The sequence below is a fragment of the Oncorhynchus kisutch genome, linkage group LG25, assembly GCF_002021735.2.
Source record: "Oncorhynchus kisutch isolate 150728-3 linkage group LG25, Okis_V2, whole genome shotgun sequence".
NCBI classification, from domain to species: Eukaryota; Metazoa; Chordata; class Actinopteri; order Salmoniformes; family Salmonidae; genus Oncorhynchus; species Oncorhynchus kisutch.
In genome coordinates, this window is record NC_034198.2 from 19703496 (window position 1) to 19727109 (window position 23614).

At 42.7% G+C, this 23614-nt stretch overlaps 2 protein-coding genes across 8 annotated transcripts in view; both read left to right on the forward strand.

The window, feature by feature from the left end:
• The window catches only part of abcc3 (ATP-binding cassette, sub-family C (CFTR/MRP), member 3), a 57916-nt gene extending 49198 nt beyond the window's left edge, over positions 1-8718 (forward strand). For 3 of the 7 annotated variants that reach the window (XR_004205433.1, XR_004205432.1, XM_031804799.1), the window contains 8 exons: positions 1268-1467; positions 2956-3082; positions 3398-3499; positions 4109-4255; positions 7142-7300; positions 7398-7564; positions 7822-8016; positions 8186-8718. Coding sequence is in view for 5 of the 7 variants with exons in the window: in XM_031804799.1 (XP_031660659.1) it covers positions 1268-1467; positions 2956-3082; positions 3398-3499; positions 4109-4255; positions 7142-7300; positions 7398-7564; positions 7822-8016; positions 8186-8297 (1209 nt within the window). In the remaining 2 variants the exon portion in view is untranslated. Of the gene's footprint in view, positions 1-1267; positions 1472-2955; positions 3083-3397; positions 3500-4108; positions 4256-7141; positions 7301-7397; positions 7565-7821; positions 8017-8185 lie in introns of those variants that run through there. The other 4 variants (XM_020460447.2, XM_031804800.1, XM_031804801.1 and 1 more) reach the window with 4 other exon arrangements.
• A 9154-nt stretch (positions 8719-17872) lies between these two features.
• Positions 17873-21110, forward strand: LOC109870607 (WAP, Kazal, immunoglobulin, Kunitz and NTR domain-containing protein 2-like). The gene is made up of 2 exons (XM_020461180.2): positions 17873-18327; positions 18639-21110. The coding sequence occupies exons 1-2, from the start codon at positions 18130-18132 to the stop codon at positions 20169-20171; spliced, it is 1731 nt and encodes a 576-aa protein (XP_020316769.1). The 5' UTR covers positions 17873-18129; the 3' UTR covers positions 20172-21110.
• Positions 21111-23614: the final 2504 nt, after the last annotated feature.

A 23614-nucleotide genomic window follows, 5' to 3' on the forward strand; every position in this document is an offset into this window, starting at 1 on the left:
TTTTAAATGTCCACGCATCTGCAGCACACTGATTTAATTTCAAGAAATCGACAAGCAATCACCTCCTTTCAACCTTCCAATCAGTCTGATTGAGAAGGTCTAAAGAGAGTACGTGATCCCGAGCGAAAAATAGTTTAGTTTGTAGTATCTGCATTTGGATGTTTCGCTGAGGGCCATTGGGGCTTGTGCTTTCCAGAAGTTTCCAGAAGTTGGAAAACTGAAATATTTCTGGAGCCCGACCGATATATCAGTTCACCAATATTATCGGCCGATATTGGTCTTTTACCACTATATCGTTATCAAGATGATAATTCAACCATTAACCGATATTCAGTAAAAAGGATTTTTAAATCTCATGCTTTTCTGAACAAATGCGGCCATTCTCAGAACGAGGGGACATATTTGCATACATTCTTGCCACGATTTATGAAATCAACATTTGAAGCATAGTTATTGGACAATTGCACTTTATGCAAATTCAGTGAGTAAGACATATAGGTATGTTTTGTCCCCTAATAAATCAGAATCTGACCCCCCCAAAAAAAACATTGATCGGGCTGGGCTCTGTATAGTGAATGTAAGCAGGGTTCTGTGTGTTCACATGTGCCTCTGTGAGATGCCTGCTAACTGGAGCTGCAGCGCTGTTAACTGGGTCGCCATGATCTAACATCCGCATATATTCCTTCTGCTTTTTGATTTATCTGCATTGTCTTTTATTTACCTTCTCTGTGTGTCTCTCAATCATTGAAAAAAGGGCTATTTCTTACTCACTGGGACTTTAATTATTCTATATGTATGAATTTGACCTTTAATAATGTGTTAGTGTTTAAAAGCCAACCCGTACACTGCAGTATTATGATGGCATTTAAGCACTAATGGACATTGAAGTGTTGATTTGATCAAGTGTAATCAAATGTGTTTAGTACTGGATGATTTATACATTGATTTGATAATCAAATTAAATATACCTTATTTCGTAGACTGGGCCGGGTGGAAAGAGTATCCGCAGAGTTCAAGAACTGGCATTATCATAATTAATGTAAACGCTAGCTAAATATGACTATTAAATATATCTATCACTATGAAATGAATCTATTACTCTATTAGTCTGTCAAAGGAACTCTGCAGATGTTTTGTGAACCCTGACCTTACTATATATAGTGTGTTACTGCAGTGTGCTCTTCCTAGTTGCTTACTGTCACAGCTTGTATCCCCGTGTTCAGTTACTATATAATGCGTTGTTCATCTCTCTTCCCCACGGCTGTAGAGATTTTATGTGGCCACATCTCGGCAGTTAAAGCGTCTGGAGTCGGTCAGCAGGTCTCCTATATACTCCCATTTCTCTGAGACCGTCACTGGCTCTAGTGTCATCAGAGCCTACTGCAGACACGATGCCTTTGTACTAATGAGTGACATGAAGGTGGATGAGAACCAGAAGAGTTACTACCCTGGTATAGTGTCCAACAGGTAGGTGGTGTCTATATCTTACTGTACATTCACTATGGACTCTGGAGGACAGTGGCTGTGTTCCAATTGTCTTTGGTGCGGCAGGTTGCCTTGCCTTAAGAGTGTTTGGTCAGTAACCGAAAGGGCGCTGGTTTGAATCCCCGAGCTGACTAGGTGGAAAATATGTTGGTGTGCCCTTGAGCAAGGCACTTAACCCTAATTGCTCCTGTAAGTCTCTCTGGATAAGAGCGTCTGCTAAATGGCTCCAATGTAAAATTCTTAATTTGCTTCCTTTCCTCGCTCCCTTTTTTGGCTACTGCTCTGAAGGGTCTTGGTAATAATCCCAAGTGGGCTAGGATTCTCTCTTCAAAATGACAGTACAGTATTTGTCTGTCCATTGGATTTTGAGGATTGGAACATAACCACTGACTGGTGCTCATGTTGAAAGCATGCTCAACAGGCACACGTTCCATCGCAAAGTACATAAAACATGAGTGTCCCACTTTACAATAAGTGCTCCTAATACTGTATCTAATCAATGTATTTGCATGGTAATGTATATTGAACAAAAATATGAGCGCAACAGTTTCAACAATTTTACTGAGTTACAGTTCATAGAAGGAAATCAGTCAATTGGAATACATTCATTAGGTCCTAATCTATGGAATTCACATGACTGGGTAGGGGTGCAGCAATGGGTGGGCCTGGGAGTGCATAGGCCCACCCACTGGGGAGCCAGACCCAGCCAATCAGAATGAGTTTTTCTCCACTAAAGGGATTTATTACAGACCAAAATATTTTTTAGTTTCATCAGCTGTCCAAGTGGCTGGTCTCGGACGATCCCGCAGGTGAAGAAGCCGGATGTGGAGGTCCTGGGCTGGTGTGGTTACACATGGTCTGCGGTTGTGAGGCTGGTTGGACACGTACTGCCAAATACTCAAAAAGACATTAGAGGCGGCTTATAGTAGAGACATGAACATTCAATTCTCTGGAAACAGCTTTGTTGGACATTCCTGCACTCAGCATGCCAATTGCACGCATGTATGGTGTTTTGTGATAAAACTGCACATTTTAGTGGCTTTTTATTGTCCCAAGCACAAGGTACACCTGGCAAAGGAGAAATGCTAACAGGGAGGTAAACAATTTAAGAGAAATAAGATTTTTGTGCATATGGAAAATTCTATTTAATTTCAGCTTATAAATATGGGACCAACACTTTACATTAGTGGAGGACGGCTCATAATAATATCTGGAACGAATGGATTGGCACCAATCACATGGAAACCATGTTTGATGTATTTGATACCATTCCACTGATTCCTCTCCAGCCATTACCACGAGCCCGTCCTCCCCAATTAAGGTTCCACCAACCTCCTGAGCTTAATTTTGCATAAAAAAAAATGTCTTCAGTATATTTACATAGGCGGGTTCAGTGTAACTACTGTGTAGAAACACACTGTGTGTCAGCGCTGCTCTAACTATGTTGTGTGTTTGTGTGTGTGTGTGTAGGTGGTTAGGGGTGCGTATAGAGTTCATTGGGAACTGCATCGTACTGTTTGCTGCTCTGTTTGCTGTGATCGGGAAAGACAAGCTCAACCCTGGACTGGTGGGACTCTCTGTGTCCTACGCTCTACTGGTACAGTACAACATATCTACTGTCCGTTTAACTGTCTGCTGCAAATGGTGCCCATTGCTTGCCACTGTGATTCTGTAGTGCTCGTGTTAAGGACGTCACACTGCTTGCTTGGCGACTACCGTTTCTTCCTAATTGAGCTCATACTGAGGCTCGAACCCACCGAAAGCTAGTTATTCAGCAACGCAAGTGGGGACACTTCAGACTGATGGCTTAATGGCGTGTGTGTTTCTCTTCCCCCCCCCCCCCCCCCCCCCCAATAAGCATCTCTCACCCCCAATAAGCATCTCTCATGCTACTGTGTTTTCCTTGTAACAGGTGACCATGTCACTGAACTGGATGGTGAGGATGACGTCAGATCTGGAGAGCAACATCGTAGCCGTGGAGAGAGTCAAGGAGTACTCTGAGACCAAGACTGAGGTACAACGAAAATACATCCACACGGTGCTTACTAGAATGGTACATTACATATGGAAATAAACCAGGTCTAATCGCTCATAAAGTACAAGGCACAGCGACAGTGGAAATGTTGTTGTGGCCTGCTGTCTGCTATTTACTGACTACCTTTTTGTCTCTCATAAATTGGCACTTGAAGTGTGTTTTATTTGCTCTAAATAGAGAAACATTGTTCATGCTGTTTTCCAGGAAAATAATCCATTAAAACAAATCTGGAATTTACACATTCCTTTGACTGTTTGGCTGCAAACTCACAATCACAACCATAAAAGACTAAAAGTAACTACATCTATATCTTGGATATTATGTGCCATATAAGGCCTACCTTTTGATGTTGGGCGGCTGGGCACTAGTATACTGTACATTTCAGACCACTTTGTATATTACACCCAACAAATATGCCACCCTCTTTACTGATCATGTGATTGAGTTTATAGTCTTACACTGTGCTACAGTATGTGGATGTGTGCTTGTTTATGAAATGTGTCTGTCCTTCCTCAACCTCTGCAGATGTGGACAGAATTTCAAGTGTGCATCAAGCTTATTGTTGTGTATAATTGTGTATGTTGCTAGGCCCCGTGGGAGGTGGAGGACAAGAAGCCTTCGCCTGATTGGCCGTCCGAGGGGAACGTAGAGTTCAGTGACTACAGTGTGAGGTACAGAGAGGGACTGGAGCTGGTCCTTAAGAACCTCACCGTCAGTGTCAAAGGAGGAGAGAAGGTGAGCACAACAGACATACAGGCCTTGATTCTGTAGACTGATGAGGGAAAACAAGCACATTAAACATGACATACAGCACCAGTCAAAAGTTTGGACACACCTACTCGTTCAAGGGTTTTTCTTTATTTTTACTATTTTCTACATTGTAGAATAATAGTGAAGACATCAAAACTATGAAATAACACATATGGGATCATTTAGTAACCAAAAACTTGTTAAACAAATCAAAATATTTTTTTTATTTGAGATTCGTAGCCCCCCAGTGCCTTGATGTCAGCTTTGCACACTCTTGGCATTCTCTCAACCAGCTTCATGAGGAATGCTTTTCCAATAGTCTTGAAGGAGAGCCCACATATGCTGAGCACTTGTTGGCTGTTTTTCCTTCACTCTGCGGTCCAACTCATCCCAAACCATCTCAATTGGTTTGAGGTCGGGTTATTGTGGAGGCCAGGTCATCTGATGCAGCACTCCATCACTCTCCTTCTTGGTAAAATAGCCCTTTCACACTTTGGAGGTGTGTTGAAAAACAAAAGATAGTCCCACTAAGCACAAACCAGATGGGATGGCATATCGTTATTATATTATTATTATTATTATTATTATATTGTGATAGCCATGCTGGTTAAGTGTGCCTTGAATTGTAAATAAATCACAGACCGTGTCACCAAAGCACACCCCCATTATCAAAGCACACCCACACCATCACACCTACATGCTTCACGGTGGGAACCACTCATGCGGATATCATCCATTCACCTACTCTGTGTCTCAAAGACATAGCGGTTGAAACAACTAAAAATCTCAAATTTGGACTCATCAGACCAAAGGACAGATTTCCACCGGTCTAATGTCCATTGCTCATGTTTCTTGGCCCAAGCAAGTCTCTTCTTCTAATGGGTGTCCTGTAGTAGTGGTTTCTTTACAGAAATTGGACCATGAAGGGCCTGATTCATGCAGTCTTCTCTTAACAATTGATGTTGATACGTGTCTGTTACTTGAACTCTGAAGCACTTTTTTGGGCTGCAATTTCTGAGGCTGGTAACTCTAACGAACTTACCCTCTGCAGCAGAGGTAACTCTGGGTCTTCCTTTCCTGTGACGGTCCTCCTGAGAGCCAGTTTCATCATATCGCTTTATGGTTTTTGCGACTGCACTTGAAACTTTCAAAGCTCTTGAAATTTTCCAGAATGACCGACCGTCATGTCTTAAAGTATTGATGGACTGTCATTCCTCTCTGCTTATTTGAGCTGTTCTTGCCATAATATGGAGATGGTCTTTTACCAAATAGGGCTTCCTTCTGTATACCACCCCTACCTTGTCACAACACAACTGATTGGCTCAAACGCATTAAGGAGGACAGAAATTCCACAAATGGACTTTTAACAAGGCAAACCTGTTAATTGTAATGCATTCCAGGTGACTACCTCATGAAGCTGGTTGAGAGAATGCCAAGAGTGTGCAAAGCTGTCATCAAGGCAAAGGGTGGTTACTTTTAAGAATCTCAAATGTAAAATATATTCTGATTTGTTTAACACTTTTTTTTGGTTACTACATGATTCCATATTTACAATGTAGAAAATTGTTTAAAAAAAATAAAGAAACACCTACTCATTCCAGGATTTTTCTTTATTTTTGACTGGTACAGCAGATACTGCAATAAGGCTTTCATTTCAGTCACAAATGAACAGAGAAACTTGACACCACGAAAACACCTGGCAGATGTTCATTTTGGGGTGAAAAACATTGCTTCATATGCCAATCAGAACAAGTTAAATGCTTGTTTAACACACTATTTTATAGAATGTACCCCCATGAAAACGCTGTACTCCTGCCATCACATTTCATACACAGATAAAGTTCTGTTAACTTTATCAGAGCTGGCACTGATGTGTGTGTCGAGCATGCAGATATCCAGAAGAAAAAAAGAATCTAACCTTTTATTTATCTGGAAGAAGTATTTGAATTGAGACTGGTGAACTACGATGAACAACACTGAGTATGGGAGCATCTCCAGGGTACAGTTTTTTGTTGTTGCAGAGTTTCATTCAAATCAAATGCATTTATACAGCCCTTTTTACACCAGCAGATGTCACGCAGGAAATGTTCAAGTTTTATTGTCACATGCACATGTACAGTGAGTGGCTTAACTTGTTACCTCTACCCAACATTGCAGTAATACATATCAAAATAGTGTAATGTTTTTTTTATTACAAAATACCTATAATAAAGAAAGAGGCGGCTATATACATGTAGGCAGGGATTAGGAGAATGTGACTGGTATCAGGATAAATAATAGTAAACAGTATGGCTGCAGCATAAGTGGTGGGTGGGTGAGTATGTGTGCAAGAGTGACAGTGTAGATATGATAGACGGATATACTGTACAAAATAGCTGTGCAGCGACGCTCCCCGTCCAACCTGACAGAGCTTGAGAGGATCTGCAGAGAAGAACGGGAGAAACTCTCCAAATACAGGTGTGCCAAGCTTATAGCGTCATACCCAAGACTCCAGGCTGTAATCGCTGCCAAAGTGCTCAACAAAATACTGAATATAGGATCTGAATACTTATATAAATGGCATGTTTCTGTTTTTTGTATAGATTGATGAGGGGAAAAAAACGATTTAATCAATTTTAGAAAGAGGCTGTAACGTAACAAAATGTGGAAAAAGTAAAGAGGTCTGAATCCTTTCTGAATGCACTGTATACATGTAAATGGGAGTAATAGTGACCAGTAGCAGGATAAATAGATACTGATGGGAAAAAGATGGACAGCAGCGTAGTGGGAGTAATACATCTCATCAATAATCATTATAGCAGCAGCGTAGGTGTGAGGGGGGGGGGCAGTAGTTATTAGCCATTTAACAGTTGCCTTGTGTATCCCTTACAGATAGGTATCGTGGGTCGTACTGGGGCTGGTAAGTCCTCTATGACACTGTGCCTGTTTCGACTTCTGGAGGCGGCAGGGGGAGAGATCACCATCGACGGGGTCAAGATATCAGAGATAGGACTGCATGACCTTAGATCTAAACTCACCATTATACCACAGGTAAACACACACACACACACACACACACACACACACACACACACACACACACACACCGTCCTCACCTCCACCTTCACTACCCTCTCTCTCTCCCCAGGAGCCAGTGCTGTTCTCTGGCAGTCTGAGGATGAACCTGGACCCCTTTGAGAGGTACAGTGACGGGGAGGTATGGAAGGCTCTGGAACTGTCCCACCTCAACAAGTTTGTCAGCAACCAGCCGGCTAAACTGGAGCTGGAGTGTTCAGAGGGAGGAGAGAACCTCAGGTAACCTAATCCTAACCACTCAACAACTGCATGCTTTGATACCCATTTGCATTCACACATGTTTGCACCTGTACAAGGCTTTTTACCTGTATATTCAGGTGGGAATTAAACACTGAAAACATGTGGAATACAAACGTGCCTTTTATTAGGATTTTCTCTTAAGAACGTATTCCTTCTCTGAATATTTCTTTTAGCTTTTTATATCTTTCATGTTTTACTCTTCTGAAAAATAATAATGCCTTTGTGTGTGTGTTCAGTGTGGGCCAGAGGCAGCTGGTATGTTTAGCCAGGGCTCTTCTGAGGAAGACGAGGATTCTGATTCTGGATGAAGCTACAGCTGCCATCGACCTAGAGACCGACGATCTCATCCAGTCAACCATCAGGACACAGTTTGAGGACTGCACCGTCTTCACCATCGCTCACAGACTCAACACCATCATGGACTATACTAGGTAATGTACAATACATAACACATGTACACACTCATAAACCCGACAGACAGACATAGAAATACATATTTTGATTTAAGATGCCATGTTATTGTGTTGTTTGGTCTTATTCTCTCCAGAAACCTAATAAAGTTATGAGACATTCTACTAACCCCTCTTCACCTCTTTGCAGAGTGCTGGTCTTGGACAAGGGACAGATTGCTGAATTTGACACTCCTACAAACCTCTTATTCCGGAGAGGAATCTTCTATGGTATGGCTAAAGATGCAGGACTGGCACAATAGCACTGCCTCTCCTCTACACACACACAGTCCTGTACCTAGATAAAAACCTATAGTGCCTTGTGTCAGATCACAGAGCGCCAGTGAATGTATCCTTTTATACTCTGCAGTCCGCTTCAAAACCAGGATAAAAATGTTAGTTTCTTTTTTTAAATGTTACTTTTTCTAAAAAAGAAAAGACAGAAAAACTGTGTCACTGTAATTTCCACGAGTGAGTTTCAGGATGAATCCAGCTATTTTTGTACTGTATCATTTTTATTATTTAAGCTATACTTTTTATTATTACGAGTTGTCTGATTGGGAAGTTTGCTCTGTTCAATGTGTGATTTCCTTTGTGAACCAAATCTGTAAAAACTTGAATTCTGTACTACCAAAATATGAGAGATGGTGGTAATGCCTTTATTAAAAAAAAGAAAGACCTTAAGACTGCCTTCATTTTTTCTTTTTTATATACATTTATGATCATAGTACATGTTAACTACTCTGCTATAGCCTACGCTACAACCACAACATAGTTAGCAATGTAGGAGGTAAACAATATTAAGTATGTAGAACATTTAGCTGAATGATGGGAATTAACAGGATTTATGGTGTGGATTAAGGTTTGATAAATATGGCCTGTCAACAACACAACAGAGCATACATACATAGAATGTATGGCCTAGATCTATTCATCTATATTCTTACGTGGGCCAGAGATTATTATTATTATTTTGGAAGAAATGTATAAAGAAGCAACACACCAATAAATCACTTTTCTACTAATTAAATGTTGCTGAATGTTTTTACGAAAATCACAATTTTATCATAATTGAAAATGGCGCAAAGCTAGCATTATTTATTATTTCAACAACTATTAAAAGTTTCTTACGATATTAGGTAATTATCAAATCATCTGAAAACTAAGCATCTCAATAAATAACAAAGATATGTCAAATCAGGTAATGCCAAAGTCCAGTCTTAAGGAAGTATGCTTTGATTTCATTTCCCTCAGTCATTAGGTGCATTTTTTTGTCAACCTCCCTTCTAAAGAGTCCGTGTGAGCATCAGAGAGGGGAACTGAAGGCAGGTACATGTTCCTTATTGTCATAGCTTTCAGAAATGGGGTCCTAATATTTTGTAGCTTACACCATTCAAACGTTAGAGACAAATGTATATGAAGGAAAATAATCAACATGCCACATGTGAAAGCACAAAGCTACAGTATAGACAACCAAAGTGCTTATCATTTTGGCACTGAATTTAGAATTTTGTCTGGGATTTTTTTGCAGATATTTTATTGCTGTTCAGAATTGATCAAAGGGCCAGTCTAAATTAATAAACGGGGCTGATCTGGCCACGACTAGTACAATGTCTGCCAGTTGAATAGCCCTGGCCTAGATTAACATTGACATTTTAGCGAACCTATAAGCCTTCTGCATGGAATATCTCACTGACTAGTACAATGGACCCCTTGTTAAAAGCAAAGTGAGAGGCCGTTGTCACTCAAAGGTGAGGTAGTGGTGCCAAAACCACCATCATAATTGATAGTTTGATTAATTTTTGCGTCAAAGGGTATTATCCAAGCCTCCTCACCTTGTAGCTCTCTGGAACCAGGGTTGGCGACCCCGGTGAGGTAAATACATTCATGCTAAAGTTACTGCATATAAGCACTAGAGGGGGATCTTAAATCACGCTGCATCATTCCTCACAGACTCAGGCTTCAGTACTGATGGGAGCTGGTGTTGTCTGAGTAAGGGAAAGGGGGATACCTAGTCAGTTGTACAACTGAATACCTTCAACTGAAATGTTCCCCTTTGGCGTTGCTAGTGCCACGTGCTTACCAACTGAGCCACAAAGGACCACATTTACCCTTTAAAGACTCTGCAGCAGTATTGTCTTGAATGCAGAAAATACCCCAATAAACATTAGTCATTTGAAATGTCAAGCATTTCATTAAGTATATTTGCGCAATGAAAGTGAATCTGTTCCACAATCATCCTGAGAGCTCAGCTGCTATTTTTACTCTTTTATAATTAACCTTAGTCATGACTGCTGCAGTGTGAGGGGTGGTTGATGTGGTCACTCAGGATGAAGTTGCTTCCAGAGTTTCCCCCCCTAATTGTTATGCTAAAGATTTGGGGAGAGTAAACTAATCCTAGATCTGTGCCCAAGGGCAGAATAGCTGCACCAAACGCTGACAGTTGATTGGTTTAGCTGACGATGGATGAGCTCAGGGTGCCAGGAATCAGGATGCTGAGTAACGTCTCAGCCTATAGGGCAAAACCACATGAGAGAGAAGCTGGATTGGAGCTCCACTCCTCGCTACCCACCACAGAGATTACACCTCGGGCACTAGAGTCAGAAGTGAGATCAAGATTGAAAACAACTCAAGTGAAGTGGTGACAAAGCAAGAAGTTTATCTGGGATCGAACAAAGCCAAGCTTGTTTTTCTAAGGCCTTGATTTCTCTGCTTTGTCAGTGTATTGCCAAATATAGGATGTCTGTGGTAGCAGAGAAATGCCAATATGTCAGTTTTGGCACAGTAGATATTTTCTGGGCTGCTTTTGGATCAAAGAGCTGCTTTCCGAAAGCCTCCCAGGTGGAGGTGGTGGTGTAAGGACACTGACAGTTGCAGACATATTTCTTTAGCAGGATCTGATATTGATAGGACTTACATTGCCACAGGGGAAGTTGATGGATTAAAGTATTTATCAGAAGCTTGACAATTGAGTGAATTGTGCACCATTGTCTGTGATAACTTAATCAGGTGTTCCAAGTATAGATCACACGTGTACTGTGTAGAACTCTCGCTGTCAAGGGACGCAGTCAGTGTCTGTATTTTGATATTTTCTTTTATTGAGAGACTTAGTAAACCAGGTATATGCACGCTCTAGTCTAGGCAATCTGTCATTCATCGATCATTTTAGTTCAGGGAGAAACAAATTGTCAGGATTGCGTTTTAGATTTTAAATCAAATGTTTGATATGAGGCAACAGTACAGAATGTCCTATTGTTAAACATATCTGTTTTACCGTTTAGAAATAAAAGCACTTTATGCATGTTCTCTCCCCATTTGAAAAAGTCCTAAGTATTTGGACAAATTCACCTATGCCTATAATGTATTAAAGTAGGCAAAAGTTTAGTATTTGGTCCAATATTCCTAGAAATTACTTCATCAGGCTTGTGACTCTACAAACTTGTTGGATGTATTTGCAGTTTATTTTGATTGTGTTTTGGGTTATTTTTTGCCCAATAGGAACTGAATGGTGAATGATGACTGGAGTAATTTTCTTTGAGTGGATAAGATGTTTCTCAACACATTTAAATGAATCCTAATAATGTCATGATTAAGAAAAATCCTGATTTTACTGGAATATAGAGCCACATTTTAAAGTATAGCCTCACTGTCCAAATGGAAGTGCATTCCGAAAGTATTCCAGTGCTAGCCTCTCTACACTGGCTTCCTGTCAAAGCAAGGGCTGATTTCAAGGTTTTACTGCTAACCTACAAAGCATTACATGGGCTTGCTCCTACCTATCTCTCTGATTTGGTCCTGCCGTACATACCTACACGTACGCTACGGTCACAAGACGCAGGCCTCCTAATTGTCCCTAGAATTTCTAAGCAAACAGCTGGAGGCAGGGCTTTCTCCTATAGAGCTCCATTTTTATGGAACGGTCTGCCTACCCATGTCAGAGACGCAAACTCGGTCTCAACCTTTAAGTCTTTACTGAAGACTCATCTCTTCAGTGGGTCATATGATCGAGTGTAGTCTGGCCCAGGAGTGGGAAGGTGAACGGAAAGGCTCTGGAGCAACGAACCGCCCTTGCTGTCTCTGCCTGGCCGGTTCCCCTCTCTCCACTGGGATTCTCTGCCTCTAACCCTATTACAGGGGCTGAGTCACTGGCTTACTGGGGCTCTCTCATGCCGTCCCTGGAAGTGGTGCGTCACCTGAGTGGGTTGATTCACTGATGTGGTCATCCTGTCTGGGTTGGCGCCCCCCCTTGGGTTGTGCCATGGCGGAGATCTTTGTGGGCTATACTCGGCCCTGTCTCAGGATGGTAAGTTGGTGGTTGAAGATATCCCTCTAGTGGTGTGGGGGCTGTGCTTTGGCAAAGTGGGTGGGATTATATCCTTCCTGTTTGGCCCTGTCCGGGGGTGTCCTCGGATGGGTCCACAGTGTCTCCTTACCCCTCCTGTCTCAGCCTCCAGTATTTATGCTGCAGTAGTTTATGTGTCGGGGGGCTAGGGTCCGTTTGTTATATCTGGAGTACTTCTCCTGTCCTATTCGGTGTCCTGTGTGAATCTAAGTGTGCGTTCTCTAATTCTCTCCTTCTCTCTCTCGGAGGACCTGAGCCCTAGGACCATGCCCCAGGATTACCTGACATGATGACTGCTTGCTGTCCCCAGTCCACCTGGCCGTGCTGCTGCTCCAGTTTCAACTGTTCTGCCTTCTTATTATTCGAACATGCTGATCATTTATGAATATTTGAACATCTTGGCCATGTTCTGTTATAATCTCCACCCGGCACAGCCAGAAGAGGACTGGCCACCCCACATATGCTCTCTCTAATTCTCTCTTTTTTTTCTCTCTCGGAGGACCTGAGTCCTAGGACCATGCCCCAGGACTACCTGACATGATGACTCCTTGCTGTCCCCAGTCCATCTGACCGTGCTGCTGCTCCAGTTTCAACTGTTCTGCCTTATTATTATACGACCATGCTGGTCATTTATGAACATTTGAACATCTTGGCCATGTTCTGTTATGATCTCCACCCGGCACAGCCAGAAGAGGACTGGCCACCCCACATAGCCTGGTTCCTCTCTAGGTTTCTTCCTAGGTTTTGGCCTTTCTAGGGAGTTTTTCCTAGCCACCGTGCTTCTACACCTGCATTGCTTGCTGTTTGGGGTTTTAGGCTGGGTTTCTGTACAGCACTTTGAGATATCAGCTGATGTACGAAGGGCTATATAAATACATTTGATTTGATTTGATTTATTCAGTCCTCTTGACTTTTTCCACATTTTGTTACATTACAGCCTTATTCTAAAATTGATTAAATAGTTTTTTTTCTCATCAATCTCCACACAATACTGTGAAAACACCCCATAATGACAAAGCAAAAACTTTTTTTGTTGAAATTTTTGCAAAAGTTATAAACATAACAAAAAACACTGAAATATCATTTGTATAAGTATTCAGACCCTTTACTCAGTACTTTGGTGAAGCACATTTTGCAGTGATTACAGCCTTGAGTCTTCTTGAGTATGACACTACAAGCTTGGCACAGCTGTATTTGGGGAATTTCCCCCATTCTTCTCTGCAGATCCTCTCAAGTCCTGTCAGGTTGGATGGGGAATGTCGCTGCACAGCTATTTTCAGGTCTCGCCAGAGATGTTCGATCGGGTTCAAGTCCAGGCTCTTGTTGGGCCACTCAAGGACATTCAGAGACTAGTCCCGAAGTCACTCCTGCATTGTCTTGGCTGTGTGCTTAGGGTCGTTGTCCTGTTGGAAGGTGATCCTCAAATCAAATTGTATTTGTCACATTTACATGTTTAGCAAATGTTATTGCGTGTGTAGCGAAATGCTTCAAATACTTATGACTTGAATCACCCCAGTCTGAGGTTCTGAGTGTTCTGGAGCAAGTTTTTAATCAAGGATCTCTCTATACTTTGCTCCATTCATCTTCCCCTCGATCCTGACTAGTCTCCCAGTCCCTGAAAAACATACCCACAGCATGATGCTGCCACCACCTTGCTTCACCATAGGGATGGTGCAAGCATTCCTCCAAATGTGATGCCTGGCATTCAGGCCAAAGAGTTCAATCTTGGTTTCATCAGACCAGAGAATCTTGACCAGAGTCCTTTAGGTGCCTTTTGGCAAACTCCAAGGGGCTGTCATGTGCCTTTTACTGAGGAGTGGCTTCCGTCTGGCCACTCTACCATAAAGGCCTGATTGGTGGAGTGCTGCAGAGATGGTTGTCCTTCTGGAAGATTCTCCCATCTCCATAGAGGAGCTCTGTCAGGGTGACCATCGGTTCTTGTTCACCTCCCTGACCAAACTCCTTCGCCTCTGATAGCTCAGTTTGGCTGGGCGGCCAGCTCTAGAAAGAGTCTTGGTGGTTCCAAACTTCTTCCATTTAAGAATGATGGAGGCCACTTTGTTCTTGGGAACCTTCAAATCTGCAGAAATGTTTTGGTACCCTTCCCTGTGCCTTGACACAATCTTGTCTCGGAGCTCTACAGACAATTCCTTCAACCTCATGGCTTGGTTTTTGCTCTGACATGCACTGTCAACTGTGGGACCATAAATAGACAGGTGTGTGCCTTTCCAAATCATGTCCAATCAATTGAATTTACCTCAGGTGGACTACAATCAAGTTGAATAAACTTCTCAAGGATGATTAATGGAAACAGGATGCACCTGAGCTCAGTTTTGAGTCTCATAGCAAATGGTCTGAATACTTATGTAACTAAGGTATCTGTTTTTTAGTTTGAATACATTTGCAGAAATGTCTAAACCTTATTTTGCTTTGCCGTTATGGGGTATTGTGTGTAGATTGATGCGACTTTTAAAAAATGTAAAAAAGATTTTAGAATAAGGCTTTAGCGTAACAAAATGTGAAAAAGTGAAGGGGTCTGAATACTTTCCGAACGCACAGTTCTGAGCACCTTAAATAACCTCTTCTAGCTGCTAGAGCGATGTCTAATGATTTTTATTCTATTTCGAGTTTCATTCCATTTTAAAGCTGCCTGTGTTGACTTTTTCATGTCTTATAAAGAATCACCCTATTATTATATACCTGTTTTAGCCTCAAGATCCATCCATCCTCACCTGTATGACAGGAGTTTATTAATTTCGGCTCCAAATGAAACATTGCATTTGTCAATGACAGATGGAGTGGAGGAGGGCATGTAAGGTAAGAGATCTTTCCTATGTGGGGTACGTGACAGATTGTACTATGTTGTTCCTTCCTCTTTATCCATCAATCACACTTTGAGTTGCTTTGACTGGTGAAAGTGGGTGTTTCAGCACATCTATCCCCCCATCCAAACACACACACACACACACACCCTCTTGCTTTAGAAATGTACCATATCACTGCTTTAGGCCATTCTGGCCTGAACTTGAACCTGCAGTGCTAGATGTTAGATTACCCAGTGACTAGACAGTACCTGTGGCCAAACTCATTGAAATGATGTGACCAACATCAGACTGTAGATTATAATTGTTAATTGCTGAATTGGGGAAAAACAACATATGTTTGTTGGTTGAAAACATATTGTAAACACAACAATCCATCTGAGAGGATTAAAATGGTTAGACCTACTATAATTCTTCATACTGGCACGCAGCTAAGGCTTGATTAAATACACAGTAGGGCCGACTTTTGTTGCAGTAAAATGCACTCATGTGGCCCCTGTATCCTTATTAGCATGACTGTGTAGAAATTCAGCCTGAATAGTTGATTCTTCTAAGGGAATTGAATGTGCATTCCTTCAAACATTTATTTTACGTCAATGCCATTGTTGGTGACGAGCATTTGTTGGTTTGTGGGTCATCTATATCTGTGTTGTGACTTCCTCCACTGAGAGGGACAGAAACATTGTCCCCGTATCTTCCTGTTCGTAAATCAAGCTGTCCTGACGAAAGACGTTCATCCAACTCAGCAAGTAGTCCATCGCATTTCCAGCCTCACCTGATGGCAATCACATTACCAAAGTACTATTCTACCTGACTCCGACAGTAGGAATGATAATATGTATTATGCAGACACCAGACTGCCTGATAGGATTATAGTAACACATCGGTTGTTGTTGGGCAGTTGTCACTGTCCATGTGTCAACTCGGAGCATCACAGATCACAAGTTTATATTTTCTCTCTGAGGTATAGTTAGCTGTTTTTCAGAAAGGTGTTACGGGCAAGTAATGTTCCAGGAACCCCTGTAACAGGGACGGATGGTGTCAATTATAAGCACGCCTGATCCACGGCACAAAGGCAGGTTTTGGAGGATGTGTTGTGTGTGTGTACTGCAAATTGGAGGGAGCTCAATGTTCTTGAGGGAGTTGCATCTCAAACGGCTGGGCAACGTGAGTCACGTACGATCTGGCGCAGACACTAAACCCACAACACAGTACAACAAGTGCTATTTAACGGTACACAGCCGCACCTCCAATTAAACCCCTCAAATGATCACGGTGATTCTTTCTATTCACATATAAGACACTTCAGACATTAAGGTTGTAGGAGAACATAATCATTTGCATGGCTAAACATCAGTTACAAAACATTCAATATTACCTTATAAGGTCATGGATTGGATATCATAACCAATCCATCAATAAAGCAACAGACAGGACAGACACGGTGTACAAAGCACATATAATCCCTTTCAAAAGGAGAGTCTAAAGAATATCCATTAGTAACAAGTATGGGCACCATCCAGTGTCCTCAGCAGAACTTTGCCTGTGTTCCTCCAGCTGGCTTGTTTTACTATCGTTGTGTGTACCAGAAAACTCCACTAGTCCTCAGAAGGATGGTAAAACAAGGACAATTATCCATCATGGGGACATTTCCCAGGTCTAAGGATAGTCCATTTTAGGGTTAGAATTAGGGTTAAGGTTGGATTAGGGACATTTTGAATGGAAATACATTTTAGAGGTGTGTGTGTGTGTGTGTGTGTGTGTGTGTGTGTGTGTGTGTGTGTGTGTGTGTGTGTGTGTGTGTGTGTGTGTGTGTGTGTGTGTGTGTGTGTGTGTGTGTGTGTGTGTGTGTGTGTGTGTGTGTGTATTAATAATGCCAGCTCCTAGTGCTATACCTGATCCACACACATGTGAGTGCTGATATCCACTAGTCTCATCATTGTAGGCTTGGAGATGACTGTGAAAAGCACTCAGGTTCCTCATTTAGATAAATGACAAGCACTATTAGTCCCTCTTCTCTCACCAAAATAAATCACAGTAGGCCTAGTCGATGCATTAAAACGGATTCAAGTAATGCAAAAAGTATGCCAATTTGTTCTGTATTCAAATGGATAATTTACACTAAGGTCATAATTGCACATTGACAGTAATTGTTATCCAAATGAATAAACGAATTCGTCCCCTAATAATTTTATACAAAATAATTGACTATTCAAATATCGCAGAAGTATTGGCATTAACGGTTAGAGGGGATGACAGTAGTTTCATGTAGACTTAGGCTGCCTGTCATCAAAACTCATCAAAAGCAGTCACACGCAAGGAACAAATAGTTTGCAAAACGTATCAACAAAATGTATTTTATTTAGAAAAGACATTTTTCACAGAGTGGATTTTTGTTAAGATTATTGAAGTAGGCCTACAGTTTCAATCTCTCCAAGTAACTCGTGCGTCTTTTTTCCTCCAGTGCGCAAGTCTGTATCCCGGTGCATACAAGGCGCATACTGGGTTAAATGGGGATACCAGCTCAATCCTTCTAACAGACAGGTGCCCCGCCAGTCCCAGCCCAGCTTTACCACTCTTTCAACATCTCACAAGCAATTCATAACTGTCACTTGCGAGCAAGGGCGAGTTATGTGGTCAGGAGATCGCCTGGGAAGAAGCCGATTGGATATTTTGGAGCAAAGTTCTGAAGTATAAATAGAGCATCTTCATCTCTCAAGACTTCAGATACCTGATCGAACAGGAACTCGACAGATTAATTTCACTCAATTTAACTTGTAGGTTACTGGAGACTTGTTTTAAATCTTTTGAACTTTGAATTTCAAACCTCAATAATCGGCGGAGACATTGAAAAATCTATAGTTTTGCATCAATAAATAGGCTACAACATTTTTCTCTCTAAATTTTCTTTGAAACTGGTACACGCTGGCGATGTGGTGGATGCTGTTTCCCCGGTGGATCTGGTTCTTGTTGGGGCAGTGCCTGGTTCTGTGGTTGGACCAGCGGGTCAGGGCCATGTCTGTAGCCGGAGTAGCCTATTCCCATGCCGGCATCTGCCCCAACGAGATGAACCCCAACCTTTGGGTAGACGCCATGAGTACCTGCATGCGGGAGTGCGAATCTGACCAGGTGAGTGTTCCCTGTCATCACGTCCTACTCTACTCAGTGAGAAATAACATTGTTTTTAATTCAAGCTGTGAAATTATAGGTTTTAAAATAATTAATTCATGATGGAATATGAATAATTTGTAATTCTATATGATGTATAATTCAAAAAGTGCATTGCAATTTGTCACTCAACATCTGCTTTTGTATTAAATGAGAATAAACATAAAATTATTATTATTAATCTAATAATTTTTATACATATTTTTTTTTACAATTGCTTCTCTAAAATTCTACAGTAACCAATCCTTTTAATCCTTCCCCTCTCCCTACAGGAGTGTGAGAAGTTTGAGAAGTGTTGTCCCAACGTATGTGGAAACCAGAGCTGCGTGGCGGCACGCTACATGGACGTTAATGGGAAAAAGGGTCCAGTGGGCATGCCCAAAGAAGCTACCTGTGCCAGCTTCATGTGCACCCAGCAGGGCTCTCAGTGTGACATCTGGGAAGGCCAGCCTGTGTGTAAGTGCAGGGACCGCTGTGAGAGAGAACCTCACTTCACCTGCGCCTCCGACGGTATGACCTACTACAACAAGTGCTACATGGATGCTGAGGCCTGCTCCAAGGGCATCGCCCTCTCTGTGGTCACCTGTCGCTTCCACCTCACCTGGCCCAACACCAGCCCCCCGTTGCCCCTGGAGACCACCCTCCGACCAACCACAGCCCCCCTCCAGGAGACGCCCCCACTCCTGACGGAACCCCAGCCGCCAGTCATGGCCAGCAGCTCATCACAACAGTTGGTTACCGTTGGAGACACGGCCAGCTTCATGTGTGACGTCACGGGGCACCCGCGGCCCGAGATTAGCTGGCAAAAGCACCAGGTGGAGGGAGATGGAAGGGAGAGGGTTGTGATGAGACCCAATCATGTGAGGGGGAATGTGGTGGTCACCAACATTGGCCAGCTGGTGATCTACAACGCCCAGCCTCAGGACTCTGGTGTCTACACCTGTACTGCAAACAACCCCTCTGGCTCGGCCCATGCCCACCATGCCCTCACCGTGGTGCCCAGGGATCCCCTGAGGAGAGAAGAGCCCAGGAACATGACCCGCTGCCCGGCCGAGGAGTGCCAGAGGCCCCCTGACACGGTGGAGGAGTGTGGTGGAAAGGAGAGGGTGAGCTGGTACTATGAGCCCAAAAGGAACAGTTGCTTCTCCTTCACCCATGGCAGCTGTAACAGCAACAGGAAACCATTTGAGACGTATGAGATGTGTATGTTGTGCTGTGGTCCGGAGGTGTCTTCCCCCTGTGGCCTGCCCAGCCTGCAGGGTCCCTGTAAGGCCTACGAGCCCCGCTGGGCCTACAGCAGCAGCCAGAGGCAGTGCCAGTCCTTCATCTACGGAGGCTGCAGTGGCAACGACAACAACTTTGAGTCCAGAGAGTCCTGTGAGGAGATGTGCCCCTTCCCTAAGAACCACCACTGTAAAACCTGTAAACCCAGAGGCAAGATGGTGACCAGCTTCTGTAAGAGTGACTTTGTGATCCTGGGGAGGTTGTCTGGACTGATGGAGGAGAGGGACTCGGGCCAAGCCCTAGTCACAGTGGAGGAGATCCTGAAGGATGAGAAGATGGGCCTCCGGTTCTTTGGCAAGGAGCCTCTGGAGGTGACCTTCACCAACATGGACTGGAACTGCCAATGTCCCAACACCAGCGAAGGTCAGGTCATCGTCATGGGAGATGTGAGGGACGGCATGGCCGTGCTGCAGGCGGACAGTTATGTGGGAGCGTCGAACACACGCCGGGTACGGAAGCTCAGAGAGGTCATCACTAAGAACACCTGTGACATTCTCAAAGAGTTCCCCGCCATTCAGTAGACCAGGGGGAGAGGGATAGGGGTGCTTTGAGGACAATTGTACACACACACATACACATTTATTTTTAATTTAAATCTTTTATCCTTTTTCCTACCCTCAAGATTGCATTCAACGCAACGTCAAAGTTAAAAGCAGAAAGTAAATAAAACCGAAAAAATGTAACACAGCTCTGTACATAATGTACCTTGCTCTGAGAGTTTCACTTGAACAAAACATTCTTAATGCGCCCTGCCAACCTGTCTGTTTATCCCAATGCTCTCTGTTGTGGTCTGACTGTTGGCTTCTAATTGAAAAACCATGTATCAGAACAGAGGAGACATTCATCAAACCCTCTAGTTGTCTCATTCCCTATAGACTCGGGCCTTTTCCTCCTCCGCCTCTCCTGGTGCATCTGGAAATCGACCAAGCAGACTTTTGCTCGTTGGAAGCACTGCACAGAAACTACATGTTCTGATGTTTGTGTATATACTTTACTTTAAGATTGTTTTTGATGTTTGTTTTCGTGTTATTGATCTGTCACTGTGGATGATGAAGCTGTTCCCTTACCTCTCTGGTAGAACCGATGACAGTGTGTCTGTGTAATATACTGTGTGATTAAGTTTTTGTCAGTACACCTGATTTAAGTTGTAATATATTCTCTCAGTGGTTGATTGCTACATTTTCCAAGAATCAGAATGATCTATCAACAATAAGGCACGTTAATGCTTCCCTTTGATATGTTGCTATTTATTGTATCGTAATCTTTCTGCTCTGCTGTTGACTCGCTTTCACACCTATTCCCAAAGCACATTCTCTTAATTTGTTTTTCTCGTTGGAACGTATGTTCCTTGTTTGTCTTTTGTGTCATATTTTATGATGTCTTGTATAAGATCAAACAGGGATATCCATATCCCTGCGTTGTCATGTAAATATATAATAAAATATTAGATTCTGTCTCTACTTTGATATTTTACTGTTTCATAAACTGAAAGAAATGATTGGAATATACCGCAGGAAGTAAAGGGGAAAATTACAGGAGAGAATGAGGAAATACATTCACACATTTCAGCTATAATTGTACTGAATAAAAATATAAAACGCAACATGTAAAGTGTTGGTCCCATGTTTCATGAGCTGAAATAAAAGATCCCAGAAATGTTCCATACGCACAAAAAGCTTATTTCTCTCAAATTGTGTGCACAAGTTTGTTGACATCCCTGTTAGTGAGCATTTTTCCTTTGCCAAGATAATCCATCCACCTGACAGGTGTGGCATATCAAGAAGCTGATTAAACAGCATGATCACGACACAAGTGCACATTGTGCTGGGGACAAAAGGCCACTGTAAAATTTCTACATTGTAGAATAATAGTAAAGATAAACTATGAACTAGCACATATGGAATCATGTAGTAACCAAAAAAGTGTCAAACAAATAGAACTGACAGTCCATCAATACTTTAAGACAAGACGGTCGGTCATTCCGGAAAACTTCAAGAGCTTTGAAAGTTTCTTCAAGTGCAGTTGCAAAAACCACAAAATACTATGATGAAACTGGCTCTCGGGAGGGCCGTCACAGGAAAGGAAGACCCAGAGTTACCTCTGCTGCAGAGGATAAGTTCGTTAGAGTTACCAGCCTCAGAAATTGCAGCCAAGTTCATATTATGTCAAGAACAGCTCAAATAAGCTAAGAGAAATGACAGTCCATCATTATTTTAAGACATGAAGGACATTCAATGCGGAACATTTCAAGAGCTTTGAAAGTCTCTTCAAGTTCAGTCAAAAACCATCAAGTGCTATGATGAAACTGGCTCTCATGAGGGCCAACACAGGAAAGGAAGTCCCAGAGTATAAGTTAGAGTTACCAGCCTCAGAAATTGCAGCCCAAATAAATGCTTCACAGAGTTCAAGTAACAGACATATCTCAACATCAACTGTTCAGACGAGACTGTGTGAATCAGGCATTCATGGTCAAATTGCTGCAAAGAAACCACTCCTAAAGGACACTAATAAGAAGAGACTTGCTTTGGCCAAGAAACACACGAGCAATGGACATTAGTCCGGTGGAAATCTGTCCTTTGGTCTGATGAGTCCAAATTTGAGATTTTTGGTTCCAACTGCTGTGTCTTTGTGAGACGCAGAGTAGGTGAACAGATGATCTCCGCATGAAGTTTCCCACTGTGAAGCATGGAGGAGGAGGTGTGATGGCTTCGCTGGTAACACTGTCTGTGATATATTTAGAATTCAAGGCACACTTAACCAGCATGGCTACCACAGCATTCTGCAGTGATACACCATCCCATCTGGTTTGCGCTTAGTGCGACTATCATTTGTTTTTCAACAGGAGAATGACCCAAAACACACCTCCAGGCATTGTAAGGGCTATTTGACCAAGGAGAATGATGGAGTGCTGCATCATATGACCTGGCCTTCACAATCACCCAACCTCAACTCAATTGAGATGGTTTGGGATGGGTTGGACCGCAGAGTGAAGGAAAAGCAGCCAACAAGTGCTCAACATATGTGGGAACTCCTTCAAGATGGTTGGAAAAGCATTCCTCATAAATCTGGTTGAGAGAATGCCAAGAGTGTGCAAAGCTGTCATCAAGGCAAAGGGTGGCTACTTTGAAGAATCTAAAATAGAAAATATATTTTGATTTGTTTAACAATTTTTTGGTTAGTACATGTTTCATTCAAGTGTTGGTTCATAGTTTTGATATGTTCACTATTACTCTACAATGTAGAAAATAGTAAAAATAAAGAAAAACCCTTGAATGAGTAGGCGTGTCCAAACTTTTGACTGGTACTCTAGAAATACACTGCCACATGCATACATTGTAAAGGTGAAACAAGGTAGCAGTTAGACAGCATTTCTCCAGTTGTTTTTTCTCCACCGCCATGAGCCACTCAGACTGTAAAGCAACAGAGACCATGCGTGCGTCTATACAGTAAAAGTGCTGTACCTGGGTGGTTTGTCTGACAGGAGTGATGAAAGAGAGAGGGGAATAGCGTGTCCCAAGCCCACCCTGGTCGCTCCTCTCCTTCGCCCCTCTTTCCGCCCACTTTCCTCGACTCCCACCCTCCCCCTCAAACACACACACAGCCCCCAGTGGCATAGTAAAAACTCCACTGTGTTTTGTTTAGTCTCTCCAATTCCTGTGTAATTGGGTAGAGCAGCTCAGCCGTAAACCTCAGGTCCACTCCCATTCAGGAGTTATGTCTTTCAAGGTCTGCCAGAAGCCTGTTCTGGGCCTGGGGTTCGACAAGGGTGTTCCTCCACAGCTGCCTTCCTCTGGTTCTCCCATCTCAGCTCTGAGCCCGGAGAGGGAGGGAAGCAGTAGATATCCCCAGGTATGGTGCTCCAGTACAGGCTGAATCACCTGGGACCTCAGGCCTACTGTGGAACTGCTTTTGTTGGTTTAGAGAAGGACAAGTAGATGGTGAGCTTTAGAGCTATCTATCAGGA